This window comes from Chiroxiphia lanceolata, chromosome 19, assembly GCF_009829145.1.
Source record: "Chiroxiphia lanceolata isolate bChiLan1 chromosome 19, bChiLan1.pri, whole genome shotgun sequence".
Lineage (NCBI taxonomy): Eukaryota > Metazoa > Chordata > Aves > Passeriformes > Pipridae > Chiroxiphia > Chiroxiphia lanceolata.
The window spans coordinates 8,117,351-8,135,376 of NC_045655.1; the positions used below are offsets into that span (position 1 = coordinate 8,117,351).

Consider the following 18,026-nt stretch of genomic DNA (forward strand, 5'->3'; position numbering starts at 1 on the left):
CACAAAAGCTGCTCCAGTGAGACAGATCTCCTTTGGTTCTTCCTCTGCTAATGCAGACAAATAGGCTCTGGGTTGGAATTGTTGTTATCTAGAATAATCTGTCTCCATCAGGATCTGGACAAATTATTCTCCCCAGGTAAATGTTAGCCTTTGAAAAGAGCCCATCTCTTCCTACTCCTTGCTCCTTGTCCTCAGCAGCAAAGTTTTCCTGCAATGGTACCTTCTTCCGGTGTTTTTTGGTTTGGTTTGCATTTTTTTGTTTGTTGGTTGGTTGGTTTTTTGTGTTTCTTTTCAAATGCCTGATTTTAATTTGTTAAAGAGAAATCATTGCTTGCAAACAGATCTCTGCTTTTATCAGGGCAAACAAGGTGCTCTTTAAGGAGTACCTGATTAATGAAACAAACAGTGCTTGGTGTTCACAGAACAGTAGGAAGTTGTTCTTTTGTTATCAAAGTTGTCTCTATTCAGTATGAAAAATGATGACACTTGTGTAGTGCTTTATAACAGATGCTCTTATACAACAAGTTTTGAAGAAAAGGGAGATCAATCTTTAGAAATAGGTCTTATGTTAGTAAGTACACTGCTAATTGCTGCAATCACACAAAAATTGCAATGACACCTATCTCTATATTTATATGTTCTTTTTGGGTTTTTTTAATGACTGTGTCACAACCCTAAAAATGTAGCTTAAAAAAAAGTGCTTCTCTGGAATTGTATGTCTGCCTCTGTTCAGCTTTGTTCCATGCTCAACATTGGTAAATTCTGGTTTTTCTTCATTCTTCCCTAATCTAGAAATTGCCAGCTGTGAAAAGCCTCTTAATTTCTGTTTGTAATATATTCTGCTGTAACTTGAATTAAATGCAGTGCAGCTGGGAGTAGTCATGGCCAAACAATACATGGCATAAATTATCTCTATCTGGAGCATCTGACTAGATAGCATAATCAACAGGAGGCTGACAAAACATCACAGTTGTGCTGCTGTTGCTGACAACTTCATTATTTCTGTGATGTTCAGCTGAGTAATTTGTTTCTGATGAGCAAATTATCTTATAGGAGGATAAGGATCTTGGGGAATGAATATCTTCGGATATGTCCAGTGGTCTTATGTACTTTGACATGCTTTCTGAAGACAGATGTGTTTGCACAAATTTAGGGGGTTTTCCCAATCTGGAGAACAATTGCAGGAACCATCAGCAAAGAGTGTTCTGCTCTCTGTTGGTTCTGAAGTAGGACAGCGTTCCCATCAAGCAAGGCTGGTGCACATCTCTTGGTTGGTATGTGGATCCCTAAGGGAACAGCAGCTGCTCTTTGATTCTTTGGTTCAAACAGGAAGGTGGTGGACTTCTTCTACCAAGGTATTTCTGTCTGCCTTAACATACACTCCAAATGATCCCAAATGACTAAGTAGTGTTTTGCAGCTCAGACACTCCAGGCCTGATTCTATTCCACTGCAGCCAGGAATTATTATGTTCAGGAATTTTCCAATTAAAAAGACTGGGGGGGGGGGGGGGGCAGAGGAGGGAAGACACTGTGCTGTACAAAAAACCATGCCATCTTTATGGAATTCTGAGCAAACAGCCCTGGTTTTCTGCTAGTTCATCTAAAACCAGGCTCAGAGGTACAAGCAGCAAGCCCACAGCTCCGAGGCACCACTGCCCTCCAGGCTGCCCCAAAGCTGGAGAACTCCTGGTCTCCACAGCCCTTCCTGTGCAAGTGGGAGCCTGTGAGCCCAAGGTGCTGCTGCATCTGCCACCCTCAGCCCTGCAGCAGAGCCTGGGTGTGCTGAAATCCAGGTTGTGCTGAGAGGAGCACAGGTTGGGAGCCCTGGATCCAGCAGGGAGCCTGGAGGAGCCGGGGCTGCCAAGCTCAGTTCCATTTAGTCACTTTGCATCACAGGCATCTTAAATATTTCAAAACACTCGGGAAAATTATTTCATTGGGAAATTTTCTAAACTTAGTCCAAACGCAATTTTTTTTTCTTCACTTACAATTTCAGAATTTCTTGAGTTTGATCACGTCTGTGACTGATGAACTGGGAAATATTTGTCTTTTTTTTGCGAGCACACTGAATACTGCTGTGTCTCTGTGGATAATAGGTTATTTGCTGTGGATTTGGATCAAGAACACTGCCTAAAGGAACTAGTGAAATGGTAAGACTCAGATCAATGTCCTTGAGGAAACACAAGAAATCAGGGAATAGGACAGAGAATTAACAAATTGGCAAAGGGGTATGTGTGAAAGATGATAGGTAAACAAGGAGCCAGAGAGGCAGGAATTGCCAAAACCAGAGTTGGAATTTACTGCAGTACCTTATATGTATAAATGTTTGCAAGAAATAATGGGGGGGGGGGGGGCAAAGAAAGATATACTTTTATAGGCTTGGGGGAGTTTTGTTTTTATTTTACCTTTCCCACTGAATACTTTTGACTGTAATGAAAAAACACCCCGATACTTTGTTTCAAGGAACAGAGTCACTTTATCCACCTTTCTAGTCATGGATTTTCAAAATGAGAGAGCATACAAATGCCAGACAGAGTTATTCTGACCATGCTACTTTGGGAGAGGGGCTGAAGATTCCATTCCCAGGTATCCAACCTGCCTGGCTCCGTTGCCTGATATCAGATCTGACAATTGAGCACTATTTGTTCTTTGAGGGGGATTATGAACAGCCTAAAATACAGCTTTGTCTCTTATGATGATGAGAGCTTTGTTATGGACTGATTTGGAAGAAAAGTCAGGCTCCACGTGAGATTCTTTGCTCCAAACTTCCCACCCGGTTTCCAGACTATTGGTCTACCAAATGTTTTTCCCAAACTCAGTCTATGCGATATAAAACATGGGAACGTTTCTGGGGATGGAGGACGTGGGATGCCATCTGCAAAGAAGAGTTGGACATCGTGTGCTGGGGACAAGGCGGTCCCTGTGTGGCCGCTGCTCCAGGGACCACTCCAGGATTTTGGAGAACTGGGCGAACGCTGCCACCTATCGATGGAGGACGCGAAAACCTGGGACACGGAGCAGCGCTGAGAGCTCCTCATCCCTCGCCTCCCTCATCCCAGAAACGCCCCAGTGAAGAAACAAACAGCATTTGCTAAATGGAGCTGACGGCCAATACAACAACAAAAATATCTGCGGGGTATAAAGCTGAGATCAACAGAGGGGGAACGTTTTGGTGACAGTGTCGGTGAATCAGCCAACTTGGGTGGCCTCTCTGAATGAAATGTCCCATTAAACAAACATCTTCACAAAAATGTGGGGCTCTAGCAATAGTAATAATAACACAACTTGTGGAATGAGCTCACGGTGTGCACTGCAGGTAGTGAATTTTTAGAGTCATCAGTCATGGAATGAAAATCTCAGTAAGTTCAGCAGCGTGAGTACAGCCACCAAAATACTCTGTTTGACTAATAAGTGTGGACTATCAGCAAGTGCAGTAATAAATGGCTGACATCTCCAAGTCATCTCATGGGAGCACCAAAGGCTTGAGAACAAACAAATTTCAGTACAAGATCAGACTAACAGATCTGCTTCCCTGTGTTTATCAGAAACCCAGGTGTTTGTTTTCTGAAGGTCTTATACTCTTCTCCATTTCCACAACTAGATGTAAGTGCCTCTTGCACCCACTTATACACATGCATTAATAATTTTTAATAATCAATTTCATGATTTTATGATTTGATAAGTTTATTATTACTCCTCTTACCTTGCTGAGTGCTCTTTTGTGTCTTCTGGCTTTTGAACAGCTTAATAATGAACTTATATTCATAGGTCAGGGAGATCATAAATATGGGGGGGGTTATATTAAAAAAATCCTAGTTGTCTTTCACAGAACTAGCTTGGGCAAGAAAACCTCCTGACTTTTGCTATTGTACCAAATATTGCTTAGGTAGCAATAGAGAAGTACTAAGCATTATAAAAATTGAAATGGCAACTGTACAAGGGCTACTTTCCACCAGTCTGAAGGGAGAAAGCAAAGGAGAGAAGGAGTATTGACCCACAATGAGAAACTTCTAGAAAATGGTCCAGAATAGACTAGTTTCAGTAAACTCACTTAAGATTTATCCCTGAAAGCAGCTAGAAATTGAGAATTCCTTCCCAAGTGAGCTCCATAGGTGGGGTCCATACAGACCAAAAAAACCTTAACCAGGGATTTGGACTCAGAAGAATCATCCCTATTTAGCACAGCACTTAAAATGGATTTTTTAGGCTTACATTTAATTTGAACTGATGTAGACCTCTCAGATTTTCAGCATGCTTTTTTTCCAGATAGTATCTCAGTGTTAGAGAGGTATTTGGTGGTTTTTAAAAGATTTCCAGTTTCCTCCTGTTGGCAAGGAGCAGTGACCTCAGTCAGCTGTCCTGCTGCCTTCTGACTGATGATCCTTAGGAGGGGCAGAACAAAAGAGGGAACCCTATACACTGTGATTTTCACAGTAGAGGAGAAGGAATGTTGTTCATAGTATGTTGTCACAGCACTTTGCAATTCTCTGCTGCAGTAAAACACGTAAGTAATTGCATTTGATATTCTTGTTATGTCCTTGAGATACATCCGTGTGCATGTTAACACACATGTGTATATGGATGCACATGTGCACATAGAAAAACCCTCAAAGAAGGGTTTGGTCCATATCCAGATTGATTAAAAAATACAGCCTAAGTTCAAGTTCCATTATGTATAAACATCAGGCCTGGGACTACCTTTTAGGTTCAGCTGCTTGGGCAAAAGGCTGCTATTTGGTAGGAGGCACAGCATCCTTAACTGAGTCCTGAAAGGTGGGAGAATCAGGCTGATCACCAGATTTTGGGAGGTTTCCAACATTTTCCAAAAGATCAAGCATCACGTCTGAATAAAACCAAGGAAATTTTTTCAGCAGGCTGTAACTCTAGCTCTGATATCCCTTTAAAAACAATAAAAAATAACTTTTGTGTAGATATTATTGATCATTGGCTATGACAGACCCAGGAATTAGTGTGTTTTAATTCTTTTCTATTGCCAGATGTTACACAGGAGTGTTCTGGTTACACAAATTTAACCCAGTGGGCTGTCCAGAAGGATAACAATTTTCTAGATTGTTGTTTCTCTTTGATTGTCACCTACACTATTTTTAGAATTCTAAGTACAGCTATTCCATATTTGACTTAGCAACATTTTTGTGGCTTTCCGTGGGATCCTGCATTTGCATTTTTTGCCCTATAATAAAAAAAAAAAAAAATCAGATTTTGAAATACCACCATTCTACTATTTTGGAAGCTGCTAATGCAGACATTACAGGATCTGTTTCAGTAGGGTTTGTTTTTCTTATTCATTTAACAATCTTTTTTTTAAGTATAACCTGCTCAGGCTGGGAGCTTTCCAGTGATCCTGCAGATGTCCCACAGCTATGGCTCTGGTTGCTGCTTTTGTTGCTATGATTGCAGACAGCTGTAGTGGCAGCGTGCTTCAAGAAAGAAGAAACAATACATCACATGCAACAAGCATTACTGCACTGTGATTTTTTTTCTTCCCCTTTTGATTGTTTTAACACAAAGCCAACTGCTTGAAGATGGCTGCATTAATGTCTTTTTGCTCATATTTCATGGCAAATTAATTACAATGGCAGTTTGGTTTACCCTGGCAGTAATTCTTTTTTCTCCTTGCACGCTGTGCTGCTGATCAGTTTTGGAGGCTACAACAAGCTAAAAGCACACAGGACCCATGGCATCTTTGACATGGAAACAAGAGCTTCCCATATCAGTCACTCCTAGAGCTGCACAGGTAACTCGAGTACAGTTAAGGCACCAAACATTTTACCTGTGTTACAACACTATTTGCTTTCAATACTGTTCTGCTCTGAGATTTTATCAGCAGTCTTGGACTTGTGTAATTACTAGTAATAAGCTTTTCCATATCTGATCATTCATGCAGTATAAGGAAGAGGTTTACTCATTCTGCCCAGAGGCTGAGCCAGCAGAGACAGCAAAGCTAATGTGATCCATTGAAGGAAGACAGTGGACAATTACCAGCAACTTGGTCACGTTTTTGCCTTGGATAGCCTAAGCTGGTAAGTCAAATTTAACTCTTTAATGCATATATTCCTCATTATTAGTTTCAACTATAAGATGATTTCATAAACATACAGTGTGGAGTGGTTTCTCAGCTGTTGTGTTTTCCTAAAATGTGAAGTTAATGCTTTTACAGCTATGCTGTGCCCTACCAATGCACCTGTCTGTACAGTTTTGCATTTACGTGCCACAGACAACAGAGAGTGAGCTATAATTTAGGTTTGGTTGTTTTTCTCTCTCTGTAATATTTTTTTTAAAGAACGTGAACATTAGGTCAGTATTTGGCAATTAAAAAAAAAAGCTTTTATAAGGGCAACTATTTCATATTCATTTGTATTTGAATTTGAATTTTAAAGCATCCTGATTTGGGGGAATAAAATGATTACTTTAGTGCTTAGAAGGGCAAGTAGAAATCCGATCACTGAGACTGAGGTACAGGATGTGCAGCACGAAATGTGTGTGGGGAGCCCTCGGTCCCTGGTTTGGTACAGGCAGGGTGACAGTCACACAGACCAGACTGGGCTGGTGGGTGTTCCCAGGGCTGTGCAGTAACTGTTTCCCCAGAGAGCTGCCCTAAGACTTTTGTGGGGTTTAATTCTTGGAAATGCAAACTGCTGCTAGTTATGGACAGTTACAAGGGGAGCTGCTGTTGTCTTTCTATCCAGTTCTGCCTTTTACTGAGAAACCTTGGGCTGTGCTGTTTGCTGCAGTTCTCCACTTGCTGTGGGAGTGCAAGTTGGATCACACATCTCCAAACCATAAGGAAATGTCTTTATTTCATCCTGACCTGTGTCAGCTTTGTGCAGAGGCTTCCATAGGTGAAAAATCAAATGGATCAGTTCTGGACATCTCCTGTTTCTAAATTAGTCTTTGATGTGCTGTAACAATTTTCATTGTGACAATGATTTATCCTGAGGCTAAGTGCATTTCAGCTGGGGGATTTGTTATTTTAGTCAAGCCAATGCACATTTCAGGACTTCACCTGATTGTTGAGGCAAGGATTAGGTTGAAAAAAATTCCAAAATTAGTAACTTTAAATGGAGCCTAAAACTGCTCTCATGAAATACTTTGTCTGTAAAAACAAAATGACAACATCCAAAACCCCCCCTCTGCTTACCCAGACAGAATCATGTAAATCAAGCTGTTTGTTTCCTTATTTCTTATTATGTTTTTACCCATGATTTTGTCCTATCTCATTCACATTGCTCTCCTGGGAGTTGTTTCTGCAGCATAATAAGACCACATTTCCAGAAAGTTTTCCAGAATATGCAACCTACCTTTCTTCTTTCATTTCATACCTTGTATGTGACTAGAAAACATGCTCAGTATGATAATGTGCAAGCAGCATTTTGCATCTTACTGTTTCAATACAGTGGTGAAAAAATGCATTTCATTTGCATTATGTTGTTCCAGCTATTGCTTTATTGTTCTGTGTTTATTCCCTGCACTAGTCCAGGATACTGATGGTGAGTATACAGGAAACATTTCTGTGTTTCAAGTCATTTGTGATGCCCCAATTCTGTGTGGAGAGCAAAGGTGCCACCCTTTTTATTGGTGAATAGCTGCCATTTTTAAGGTGCAGACTCACCTGCTCTAGACTTAATAGAAACTTTGATGAGATTATAAGTGATTCCATTATCTTCTTCCACGTGTTTCAGGCTTGGGGGTCTGCTCTGGCCATCTACTGACAAAGCTTCCATGTGTAACATGGACAGTCTTGAGGGTGTTTAAGTTTGCACAGTGAATGCAAACTGTTCTGTCTCTCCTGAGTTTACTACTGACTGTGTGGTATTTGGTATTCAATGACTGTACTCTTGAAATCAAATGGTTTTGGGAAATTGAAACTTCCTTTGCAAACATGCCTATGGCAATTATTGGCCTATTTTTATCCACAATTTGGGACTGTGTCTCGACCCACACTCCACTGTTGGTAGGGAGAAATTCTTGAAAACAGATGTTAAGAGGAGAAATTTATGTGGGATAGTTTGTAGCACTATATAAAAATAGAAACTGGATGTGTTACTCTAAGTAACTGAGAATTACATTATTAAATTTGATAAATTGCTGAGTTTCTTTAAAATATTAATAACATAGAAAAAGTGGAAGGCAGGTAATCATTTTATTCCATAAGCTCAGAGAAAATCAGTCTAAAATCTTTGCAGTATTGAGTCTCAGAGAGCTTGTTTCTCATCATATCCACACTTGCACATTAGTTTCAGGGATGCAGCTCACATAATTCCCTTCTGATTGCACACGCTGTTGTTCTAATTTAGCAAAGTCCTCTCATCACATATGACAATTGTGTTGACTCTGTCTCTCCTCATTCAGAGACCTGGTCTCCCTTCAGTACCCTGTGTGTGTGGAGAATATGTGAGATTACACAGAATCAGATACTTTTGTGCTCAGAGTGTCTGCTCACTACAGTGCACAAGTGAGAAAGAAAGATGTAGACAGGAAAGAAGGAAATGTGAAGAAATGGTGCATTTTTGTCACCGTTCACTTCGAGGGGATAGTTTCCTATGCTTGAAATTGGGTCAAATCTGATTCTTAGGCAAAATTATTCCCACATAAGGTACTTCCAGAGTCAAATATTAATTCAACTTTTCCTAATATGGAAAAATTACTGCAATCATAGAACATAGAAAGTATTGTTTAATTATAAGATAATATGGAAATCTCATCAGGGTAGGCAGTCAGAGGCAGTAGTCCCTCTTGGAAGGGCTTGTGGTCTGAATGGACAGGACAAACACAGAGCAGGATGAAGTGATATAATATACAGACAAAACCAGTGCCTGTCCACTAACTGAAGAAGAAACCACTCAGTATGAAACTCTAAACAGCAATATTTAATTTGGGTGTCATTTTTTCTGACGCCTGCACACCAGAACTCACTCTGTCAAAAGGCTGTTTTCCTCACTAATTGAAACCCCTTCTTAGACAAATCAGTGAATAATTTTGAAGTGGTCTGTTTTATTTTTGCCATCCTTGGTTCCCCCTCCCTGTACATATTCTATAAAGAGCAATTTGCCATTGGAAAAGCCCAAAAAAGTGGGTTCTAATTGTTCATAGACTGTAGGTGAGATCTCAGCCCCAGCAGCCTTGCGCTGTGCCTGTCACTGGTACAGTCCTGACCAGCGGTGCAGCAAAACCTCGTTAAACAGCTGCTGCTTCTCTTCTAGAAACTTCCAGCTGAAAATGACCCAGCAAATGCACAACCTGAGTCTCCTGCAGACCAAGAAGCACAGCATGCCCTCCTCTCCCAACGCTGCCAAGCGGCTCTATCGGAACCTGTCGGAGAAGCTGAAGGGCAGCCACACGTCCTTCGACGAGGCCTATTTCCGAGCGCGCTCCGACCGCCTCAGCCTCCGTAAGACCTCCATGGTAATTACCTGATCTCTATCAACTTGCCAATTTACTGTCCTGTTAATCTCCTCAATCAGTTTGCTTTTAATCTGCGCAGTTTTCATCATCTGGCTTTTGTTCCCTGACCGGCGCTGTGTGTTCCTCACAGCCTTACCCTTGGGGAGTATTTGTAAGTCATTTGTAAGACTTTTATTTGAAAATATAAGCCTGCCCTTCTTGAAGGCTGAAGACAGGCTGCCTTATGCAAGTGATGATGCTTTATTTTAGGAGTAAGGTTTTAACTTGGCACTAATGTGACCAAATGTGAATTAAATCTATACATGCAACTGCTTCTCTTACAAGAAATGAATAAAAAAGTATTTTGAGAAAACTGAAGGTGGCTTAGATAGAAGTTCCCATTTTTCCAAACAACACATCAAGTGGAACTTGCAAGCCTGACAGATAAATGCAAGGTTGTTCAGAGACTGTGGTGATGGTCACTAGGTAAGACCATGGAAGAAGGAGATCACACATGGGGCAGTCTGGCCTGAGTACCCCATCCAAATCCCAGCCAAGCACTCTGCTGCCAGCACTGCACAGCACATGCTGGACTTAACCCTCACAAGGGCTCCTGTTTCTGCCAGTGCACAAATTTTGAAGAATGGCCTGTGTCCCTGAAATAACACCACAACGGAGGTTCAGTGCACAGCAGAACTTTTTGCTGGAGGAAGATACTGCTGTTGATATTGCCAAAACAAAATAAATTCCTCTTTTCCATAAGTAGGAAGAACACCCTTCAACTTCTCCTCTGAATTATTTTGAAGGAGAGAGCTCCTCTCCTCTTCTGAAGAGCAGTGACTAATGGAGTGTCTGTGAATGCACCAGCAGACGCCTCTTGGAACCACTTCTGTGCTGCACTAGAGCAGATGCTCAACACAATGCAGGAGTAAACTCTGAGTGTGTCTGGGCCAGACAACAAAAATTGCCAGAAGGAAAAAGCCCACTCTAGACTCCTTTAACACTCACGAATCTTTGTTATGTATGAGACAAATTGTATGAATCAATGCAGGAACTGAAAATGATTTTAAAATCAAGTGGCAGATGCTATCCCCCAGGATCCTGCCTTTCTTGAAGTTAGAGGACCCATGGAGACTGTTGTCTGTCTCCTGTGAAGAAAGACCAGGACCTGAAGGGAGCAGGGGATGGTCACTGCTTCCCTCAGCTCTGCCTGAGCCAATAGATTCTTGTTTTACAGGAGAAGCCTGAAACTCAAACAGGGCTTGAGAGCTGGAAAGGAGCCTTTGCATGGGAGCCAACAGCTGTGCTTTTGAGGCCATGGGTTTCCAGATGCTTTTCAGTTTGTAGGGATGATTTGAATTGGGGTCTCAAAGTATGAACTGTGGGAAAAGATTCTTTAGATGAATTTTTTTAGCCACTATCTTTTCCTGCCTGTTTTTTTTTTTAATTGCAAGCTTAAGTGTGACTAAGTGAGTGAAAGAGGAGGATAAAGTAGAGCTGGGGACCGTGCCAGAGCAGAGTGACATGCAGACTGAATGAATGCCAGTCTGTCAGCATATCTTCTGACCAGTGTTTCTCCAAATACACACTTCAAATTACATATTCCTTCAAATATGGGATCTTCTGTCATACTTAACTAATGAGAAGAGAAATTGTCAATGAGCCCAGCCAGAAGATTGAGGAGCAGGGCACTGCTGCTGAGGGTTGAGTCCTTTGCCAACCAAGCCAACTACTCACAGTCTCACTTCTGTCCCTCCTCGCTCCAGATCCGTCACATGCTGGGAGTGCCTGTTCAGTCAGTCCTGGCTGTGACACTCGATCTCACCTGGTGAGGTGGGTGGTGTATAATGAGATACAGACTTACTTGTGCTCACCTTGTTTCCCCAGCCCACCCCACTGTCCTGGGGGTGTCACAGCCTTTATCACTGCTGACCCACAGCGAGCAGAGGTACCTGTAGGTCCTGCCAGTCCGGGGGCTGAGCTGGTGTCCACAACACTCAGTGAACACATTCCCACTCAACTCAAGAGGTTTGGGATCCCATTCTATCCACCCTGCTTGTTGTTTTCCCAGTTTTCTATAGAAATAAATATCGAGGGGTGGAAATATTCCAGGTCAAGTTGCTGACTGATGTATTTTCTGATCACTGAGTTTCTGTGCCCCAGAGCGAAGTCGATGAGTAAAATCATGTCTCCAGACAAGTGAACAACATTTGTTAGAATTTGTTTTCTTTCAGGTTTGGCTAGTGAAGAGTTTTCTTTCCACTCTCTCTTGCTGTGCAACACTTTCCATTCAGTAAATTGTTGTCTTGCTGCAGACATAGCAATGTCCCAAAATAGCTTTATTCTTGAACTCATGTTTATCAAAACAAGTCTTTGCAGAAACTACTTTACCACTTTTTCCAACTCCAGTAGCACATAGTGGACTTTTTCAGTCAAACCTAGAGCAAATAGCTTGAAAGGGGCACTTCATTTTAATTAAGCTACATAAGATTGCATTTCTAAACACTCTGGCACTGAATCACTTACTGGAACATGGTTATTACTTACTGCAAAGCAATACTGTAGTTCTTTTCAGTATATACATTTGTGCATCAGAGTAACACCTAAATAAATTAATCACATAGCACAGCTGTCCAGCTAATGATTAGAGGCTGCAGGGCTGAGTCAAGGAAAAAGCAATGTAAAAACTGCCCCTAAATTTCTCCCAATCACTTGTAACTGTGATTCAGTTTCTCTTTGAATTCAGTGCTTTTGTCCTTTCAGAGCAGAAGAAAGTTATCTAGTAAATGTAAATGGAGGCAGAAATCAGAAGGCTTTTGCTGGTATTTGTGACAATACCAGCTGGACTAAAATTGAGCACTTGGGTTTGAAGATATTGCCCCTTACCCCTGTTTGGATTTCTTATCCTTGGGCTGCAGAAGTCTGAAAAACACTGCAACACTGGAGAGCCTTTTACATAGAATATGATCAGCTTTTTGCAGAAAACCATATAATCTTCAAATACATTTCTGTTTTCTGTGTGAAAGCAAATAGTTGGGGAAAAGTTGGTCAGGTGTGTAGAGTATTTTTCTGGACTTGGCAGATGCAAACTTCCAAATGGGGCAGTTCCCTGGCAAGGCTGAAGATGTAGCAGATATTTTGCTGCCTCTCCAGGATGTTTTTGAGTGAAAAAGCTCCAGCAGGGTCAGATGTGCACTGCTCTGAGCATGAGGGGTGCACACATGGGGGCTAGAAAGGCCATCTCACAGTTCCCAAGTTTTTACACTCTTTGGAGTCACAAGACTTGCCAACATATTTCAGCCTATTGCTTGTGTCTGAATTGTTCATTTGGAAAAGCTGATATTTGCAATTTGGTCTCATAATTGTTTGAACTGGATAAAGTAGCTTATAATACTCATGCTCTGCTTCTCATTTAAATCAGGGCAGCTTTTTCAATCAGATTTCTAATGAAATGAAGAAATAGAAATTTGCTTTTATTTTTTTCTCTTTTGGTGAAGCAGTCTTGCCAACAGGTTAGTTGGCAAGAGTGTTTATGACAAATTAACTTAAACATGTGCTTAGATTCTGTTCAGCAACTTACTTAGGGCCAAAATTTCACAAATACTTCAAGTATTTCACTTGGCAAGCAAAAATCCAAAAGATGCATTTTGAAAGGCATCTAGGCAGGTCTAAATCTTGATAACTGAATTAAAAAAAATTTAAATCAAAGTTTTTAAAATAATTCTACAATAATCAGTCAGATAGGTAATATCTGTTGTTAAAGTGGGTATATATATATTTGAAAAGGACCAAATGCTTTTGAAAGCCATAATTTGAGTTAATGTCAGCTGTAATACCAAAGTTAACCATCTCTTATTTTTTTATTATGTAGCAGGGAATTTTTGTTTTATATAATGCAAGAAACTCCTGAGATGTAGCACAAGATTTTCTGAGTTTCACACCAAGTTAGAATTAGAGCCAAATAATGGTACTGAGCACTTAGGGTAGCACTCCACAAATGTTAACTCATTTAACTTTTGTGCACATATGTAAAGCCAATTAAAAGAGAATTACTATTCTGGTTTTTTATTAAAAAATAAAAAAAGGGAGAAACCATGTGTGTACCCATTGCCACAGAAAGGAAAATGTGAACAGAGAAGTAACTACTTTCCTGTCACTCAGTAATATCACCAGCTTTACCTTTTTGCTCTGCTCTCAGACGGTTTCCAAAAATGAACTTAACTAAAAGAAATGCAGACTAATGCAGTAATTTAGTTTCCTTCAACAAATTCCCTTTGTAATAAGCTCTTGATTAATTTACTGCTAAATAAGTAGATTTTCCTTGCTGGGATCAGTTACAAGAGTAATATGATTTTGCTGGTTTTCTGATTGGATCAAAATGCAAATTATTCTGAAGCAAAATTATCCTGTATTTCCATAAACAACAGCAGAGAAGAACTTCCAATATCAGTAATAGGAGCTGATGATATACAGCAAGTATCAGAATCATACCATTAATTAAAATATTTTTTAACTATAATTAAAATTACTTAAAATTCTTTTAACCTCTAGCCAGATCACTTCATGTTTCAGAGTAGGGGCAAAACACCAGAATAAGAGGAAGGTTCTCTGATATCAAGATTATAAGATGTTGTATAAGCAAGACATCAGATGTGTGGAGCTACTGGAAGGCAAAGAAATATTGCTGCATTGCAGTAAAAAGTTCTGTCATTTTTTAAGTTTCACTTTATAATAAAAGAGATACGTGCTGTCTTCTTTGCTAACATTTTCTGGACATGTGCTCTCACTAATGACACTGCATGTCCTCAGAGAAGATCTTTTTTCTTGAACAGTGGTGGATAAAGAGTGATAAATCGAGCTGCTCACCATTCAACTCCCCCTTTTCCTGAGGTTTTTATCTTACACCTAACACTGAAATGTGGTCTAAATATTTGATAATAAAATTAAATCAGAATCTTACAATGCAGAGAAGAATCTCAACCCCAAGAATTTGACAGAGCCCCGGGATTAGCACTGATGTTTTAGGCAGTATCTTTTTATTCTGCGTGGAAATCTACGGAAAAAATATTTCTCCAGCATGAGCTGCCTTGTACTTCAGTGTCTAAAAGGGAGATTCCCAAGTCAGCACTACTGTCCCAGAATTGCTTTATTACTGCATAGTTCCTCTCATCCTTAGACAGCCATTTAACATGGGAATCTCATTTCTCTATACTGGCAATTTTGGGTAAAGGTCATTTAATGTACGTCTGTCCTCCTGTTCTGCTGATCCCCAATATCCTGCACAGGTGGGGTCCATATTAAAACTTTCAGATAACGTGATCTTTGCAATTTCTGAGTGTGGCACCAATACTTCACATACCAAACAGTTGACCAGGAGATCTCTGTGAGGCCTAGGAACATCTGAAGACACTTTCAACTTCAAGCACAACTGAAAAAAACACTCTAGAACCATCAAATTCCAGGGTGTAGCTGTGGACTGTAGTTCCCAGAACTGCTTGCAAACCATTAGCCCATGAATTTTAGGAGACAAAACATATTCCAGCAGGTCAGTGCTCTTTCAAAAAGTGCCATTTCACTGAGAGCAAAACTCAGACAGGGATCTGCCAAACAAAACTACATCAATTCAAAAAAGAAAACGAAGTTTTCATGTGGTTGAAATGTTGATTTCTAATCACACTAGAAGATGGTTTCTATTTCATATTTATTTTATAAAATAAAGAATACATTCTGTGATAAGGATTTTCTCTGTGATCCCTCCATGTGGTTTCAGGACACAGGGAGCTGGTTCACATCACGTATCTGGATGAGTTGCTCTCTGATCCTTGCATTTCTTTAGCTCTGCCCAGGAGCACAACACACCTACAGAGATCTCAGTTCCTCTGCATGCTGAGCCCTCCTTGCCTGGCTGGGCCTCTTGCTCCTACTAATTCATTCCAAAGAGGGGAAAAAACCCTATTGGCTAATTATGGCAATGGGACACTGGGAGAGAATGTAAAGAATCTTGGCAAATAACATGTCATTACTGTAGCTCCAGAAGGATGTTCTCATAACAGAAACCTGCAGGCCATGCTACTCTCCTGCACCTGCTTCTCCCCAGCTCAATTAAGGAACAACAGGTGCCTTTGTGTTACACCATTCTTTTATCTCCTTGATGTTGCTAAGGAAAAGGTTCAGTGGTTCTCCCTGCTTGAGGGGCAGTCAATTTTTTCAGTCTCATTTCTACATCCTTTTATGTATTTCAAAGCTTCTTCTGGTTACAACTTAAACACAATAATACAAACACCTATAAATGATTGAGGTGGTAAAATGGTCAATACCTATTGCTGGCTCACACTGGAACTGGGAAGATTTTCCTCCAGAATAGCTTGTTTGATTCAGATTTTGATCACCTGAGTTTGTAGATTTTTACTTTAAATTTTCAGTTTGAAAACTCAGTAGTCCAAGACTCTGCCAAAACCATTTCACACGAAATCTTGTTTTCACGCTGAAAACACATGATGTTGCTCATATAATTTGATTACAGGACAGATGTCTAAACAAGCATGGGTTTGTTTCATATGGGTTTGAACCTCACTTGAATCTTCCTATAGAGCTGAAGCAAGGTCAAGTAGGCCAAGCCCAATTCTGCAGCAAACAATTGCCATTCTTCTAGCTGAACCTAAGTTGGGGCTGGAGGATCAATATTTTATAGCAATCTCACAAAACACAAATCTTCTCCATTTATTTTTAAGGCACTAACAGTTAAAGAATTTTACTGAATTTCTGTTCTCATTGCTACACAGAATTTCCAGTGCAATGAAGCAATGTTTGAGGCCGTGGAACAGCAGGATCTGGATGCTGTTCAGATTCTTCTTTATCAATACACACTGGAGGAACTGGACCTGAACACACCAAACAGTGAGGGACTGACTCCTCTGGATATTGCCATTTTGACAAATAATGTCCCTATTGCTAAGACCCTTCTGCACGTTGGGGCAAAGGAAAGCCCACACTGTAAGTAAAGAACACAAATTGACTTAGATAATTGCCTGTAAGAGATCAAGTTTGCTGTGGTTTGGGGAAAGTAATTACATGACACACCAAAATTGCCTGGTTTTATGATAAAGGTGATTATACCAGCACAGTACCACAGTTCTGGGGGATGTTTACAGCAATATCTGCTTGTTGAATGCACGCTCAGGAGATATTTTTGTTCTCTATCTCAGATACACCAAGTGATGAATCAGGTTGAGCTTCTAATGTGATTAACACTGGCCAGCTGAGTTAATACCAACACTGAGAAAAAAAATCTTTAAAAGTACAGAAACAGGGACTGAGTGACTCAAAGATCATGGCCTGCAATGAAGAGTTTGTTATCAAAAATGAAAGGACGATGGGTTGTCTAGACTTTGGTTTATTTTGATTATGCTTTTGATTTTGGCTGTGCTGCCTTCAGGAGACCGGCTGCGTTGAAATCTATCATTTCCATTACCCAAAGAATCCTCACTCCTCATCTTCAAATGGCCTAAAATCCCACTTAAATGAGTCTCTCAAAGTTCTACCGAACCAGAGAAAACCTAAACACAAAGCAAACCTTCTCACTTCACTGGAATACCGATATTGCTCATAACTACATATTGTACTTATAAAACTTCTTTGTATTCCTTCGTGGGCCCTTTTATGCCCAATTTGCGGGTTGGAGGGTGACTTACCAACCCAATTAATCAACCCTATACCATGACACAAACTCTGACGCCTTACTTGGGTCTAAAAATACCCCGATGTATGAGAATTTGTTTAAACTGTCAATGCCTATATTTAGGACATTCCCAGCAAGGCTATAATGAGACTGTGTTTGAGGGGTTCGGCCACTGCAGACTCTGCCATTAATTTGAAGTTAGTTAAATTAACAACATTTAGTGCTGGCATGTCAATCTCAGTGCTCCAGGAAATTGCACCTTGAGGCTACTAACATTGCCAGTTTTTTCACTGCAGAGTGTGTGTGCATGTGCATGTTGAGTTTTTTTGCCAGACCCTCAGTGTTGGTACACCTTTATTGCTTTTCTATATCCACAGCACTTATATTATCATTTATTCTGGCCTCCTTTAACCTTCCCTGGAGATTTTTGCATAGTGTAGCTGCTCAGTGAAAAGAGTTTTTTAGTTTTATATTTATTTGTTTATTTTTCTGTCATGGTTCATGACTGAGGCTTTAAAAAAAAGTGTGACAGCATTTAGAGTACATGATTGACTGCTGAAGCAACATTCATTAACCATGACAAATCTAGAGGAAAACACAGTCTTGAGTGTTCTAAACAGCAGTAAAAAAGACTAAACTAATTTTTCATTGACCTCATCTGTAAATAAATGCAGTCTGATGGCGAGCAGGGGCAATCATAAATTAGTATTCATTTCCTGTAATTAATGCAAACATGCCTATGAACACAGAGAATATGAATATATAACCACCTCATTTCCATTTCAAAATATACCCACCAAATTTCCACTTCACTTATCTTGATTTTTAGTTTTTCTGATTGAAATAATGGATGAAGCATTCTCAATAAAAAGCAAACGATTGTTTGGTTTGGGTTTCTTACCTGAAGGGTTTGCAGTTGCTACTTGAGAGCAAAATGCACAAAGTT

The 18,026-nt window shown here is 40.2% G+C and overlaps 1 protein-coding gene across 3 annotated transcripts in view; it reads left to right on the plus strand.

Annotated features, from left to right (window-relative positions):
• ANKFN1 (ankyrin repeat and fibronectin type III domain containing 1) overlaps positions 1–18,026 on the plus strand; it is a 125,395-nt gene that overhangs the window by 55,367 nt on the left and 52,002 nt on the right. For 2 of the 3 annotated variants that reach the window (XM_032706777.1, XM_032706778.1), the window contains 3 exons: positions 5,906–6,041; positions 9,222–9,423; positions 16,185–16,395. In XM_032706777.1, coding sequence (XP_032562668.1) covers positions 9,238–9,423; positions 16,185–16,395 — 397 coding nt within the window. In that variant the 5' untranslated portion in view covers positions 5,906–6,041; positions 9,222–9,237. Of the gene's footprint in view, positions 1–5,657; positions 5,756–5,905; positions 6,042–9,221; positions 9,424–16,184; positions 16,396–18,026 lie in introns of all 3 variants that reach the window. The other variant, XM_032706776.1, reaches the window with a different exon arrangement.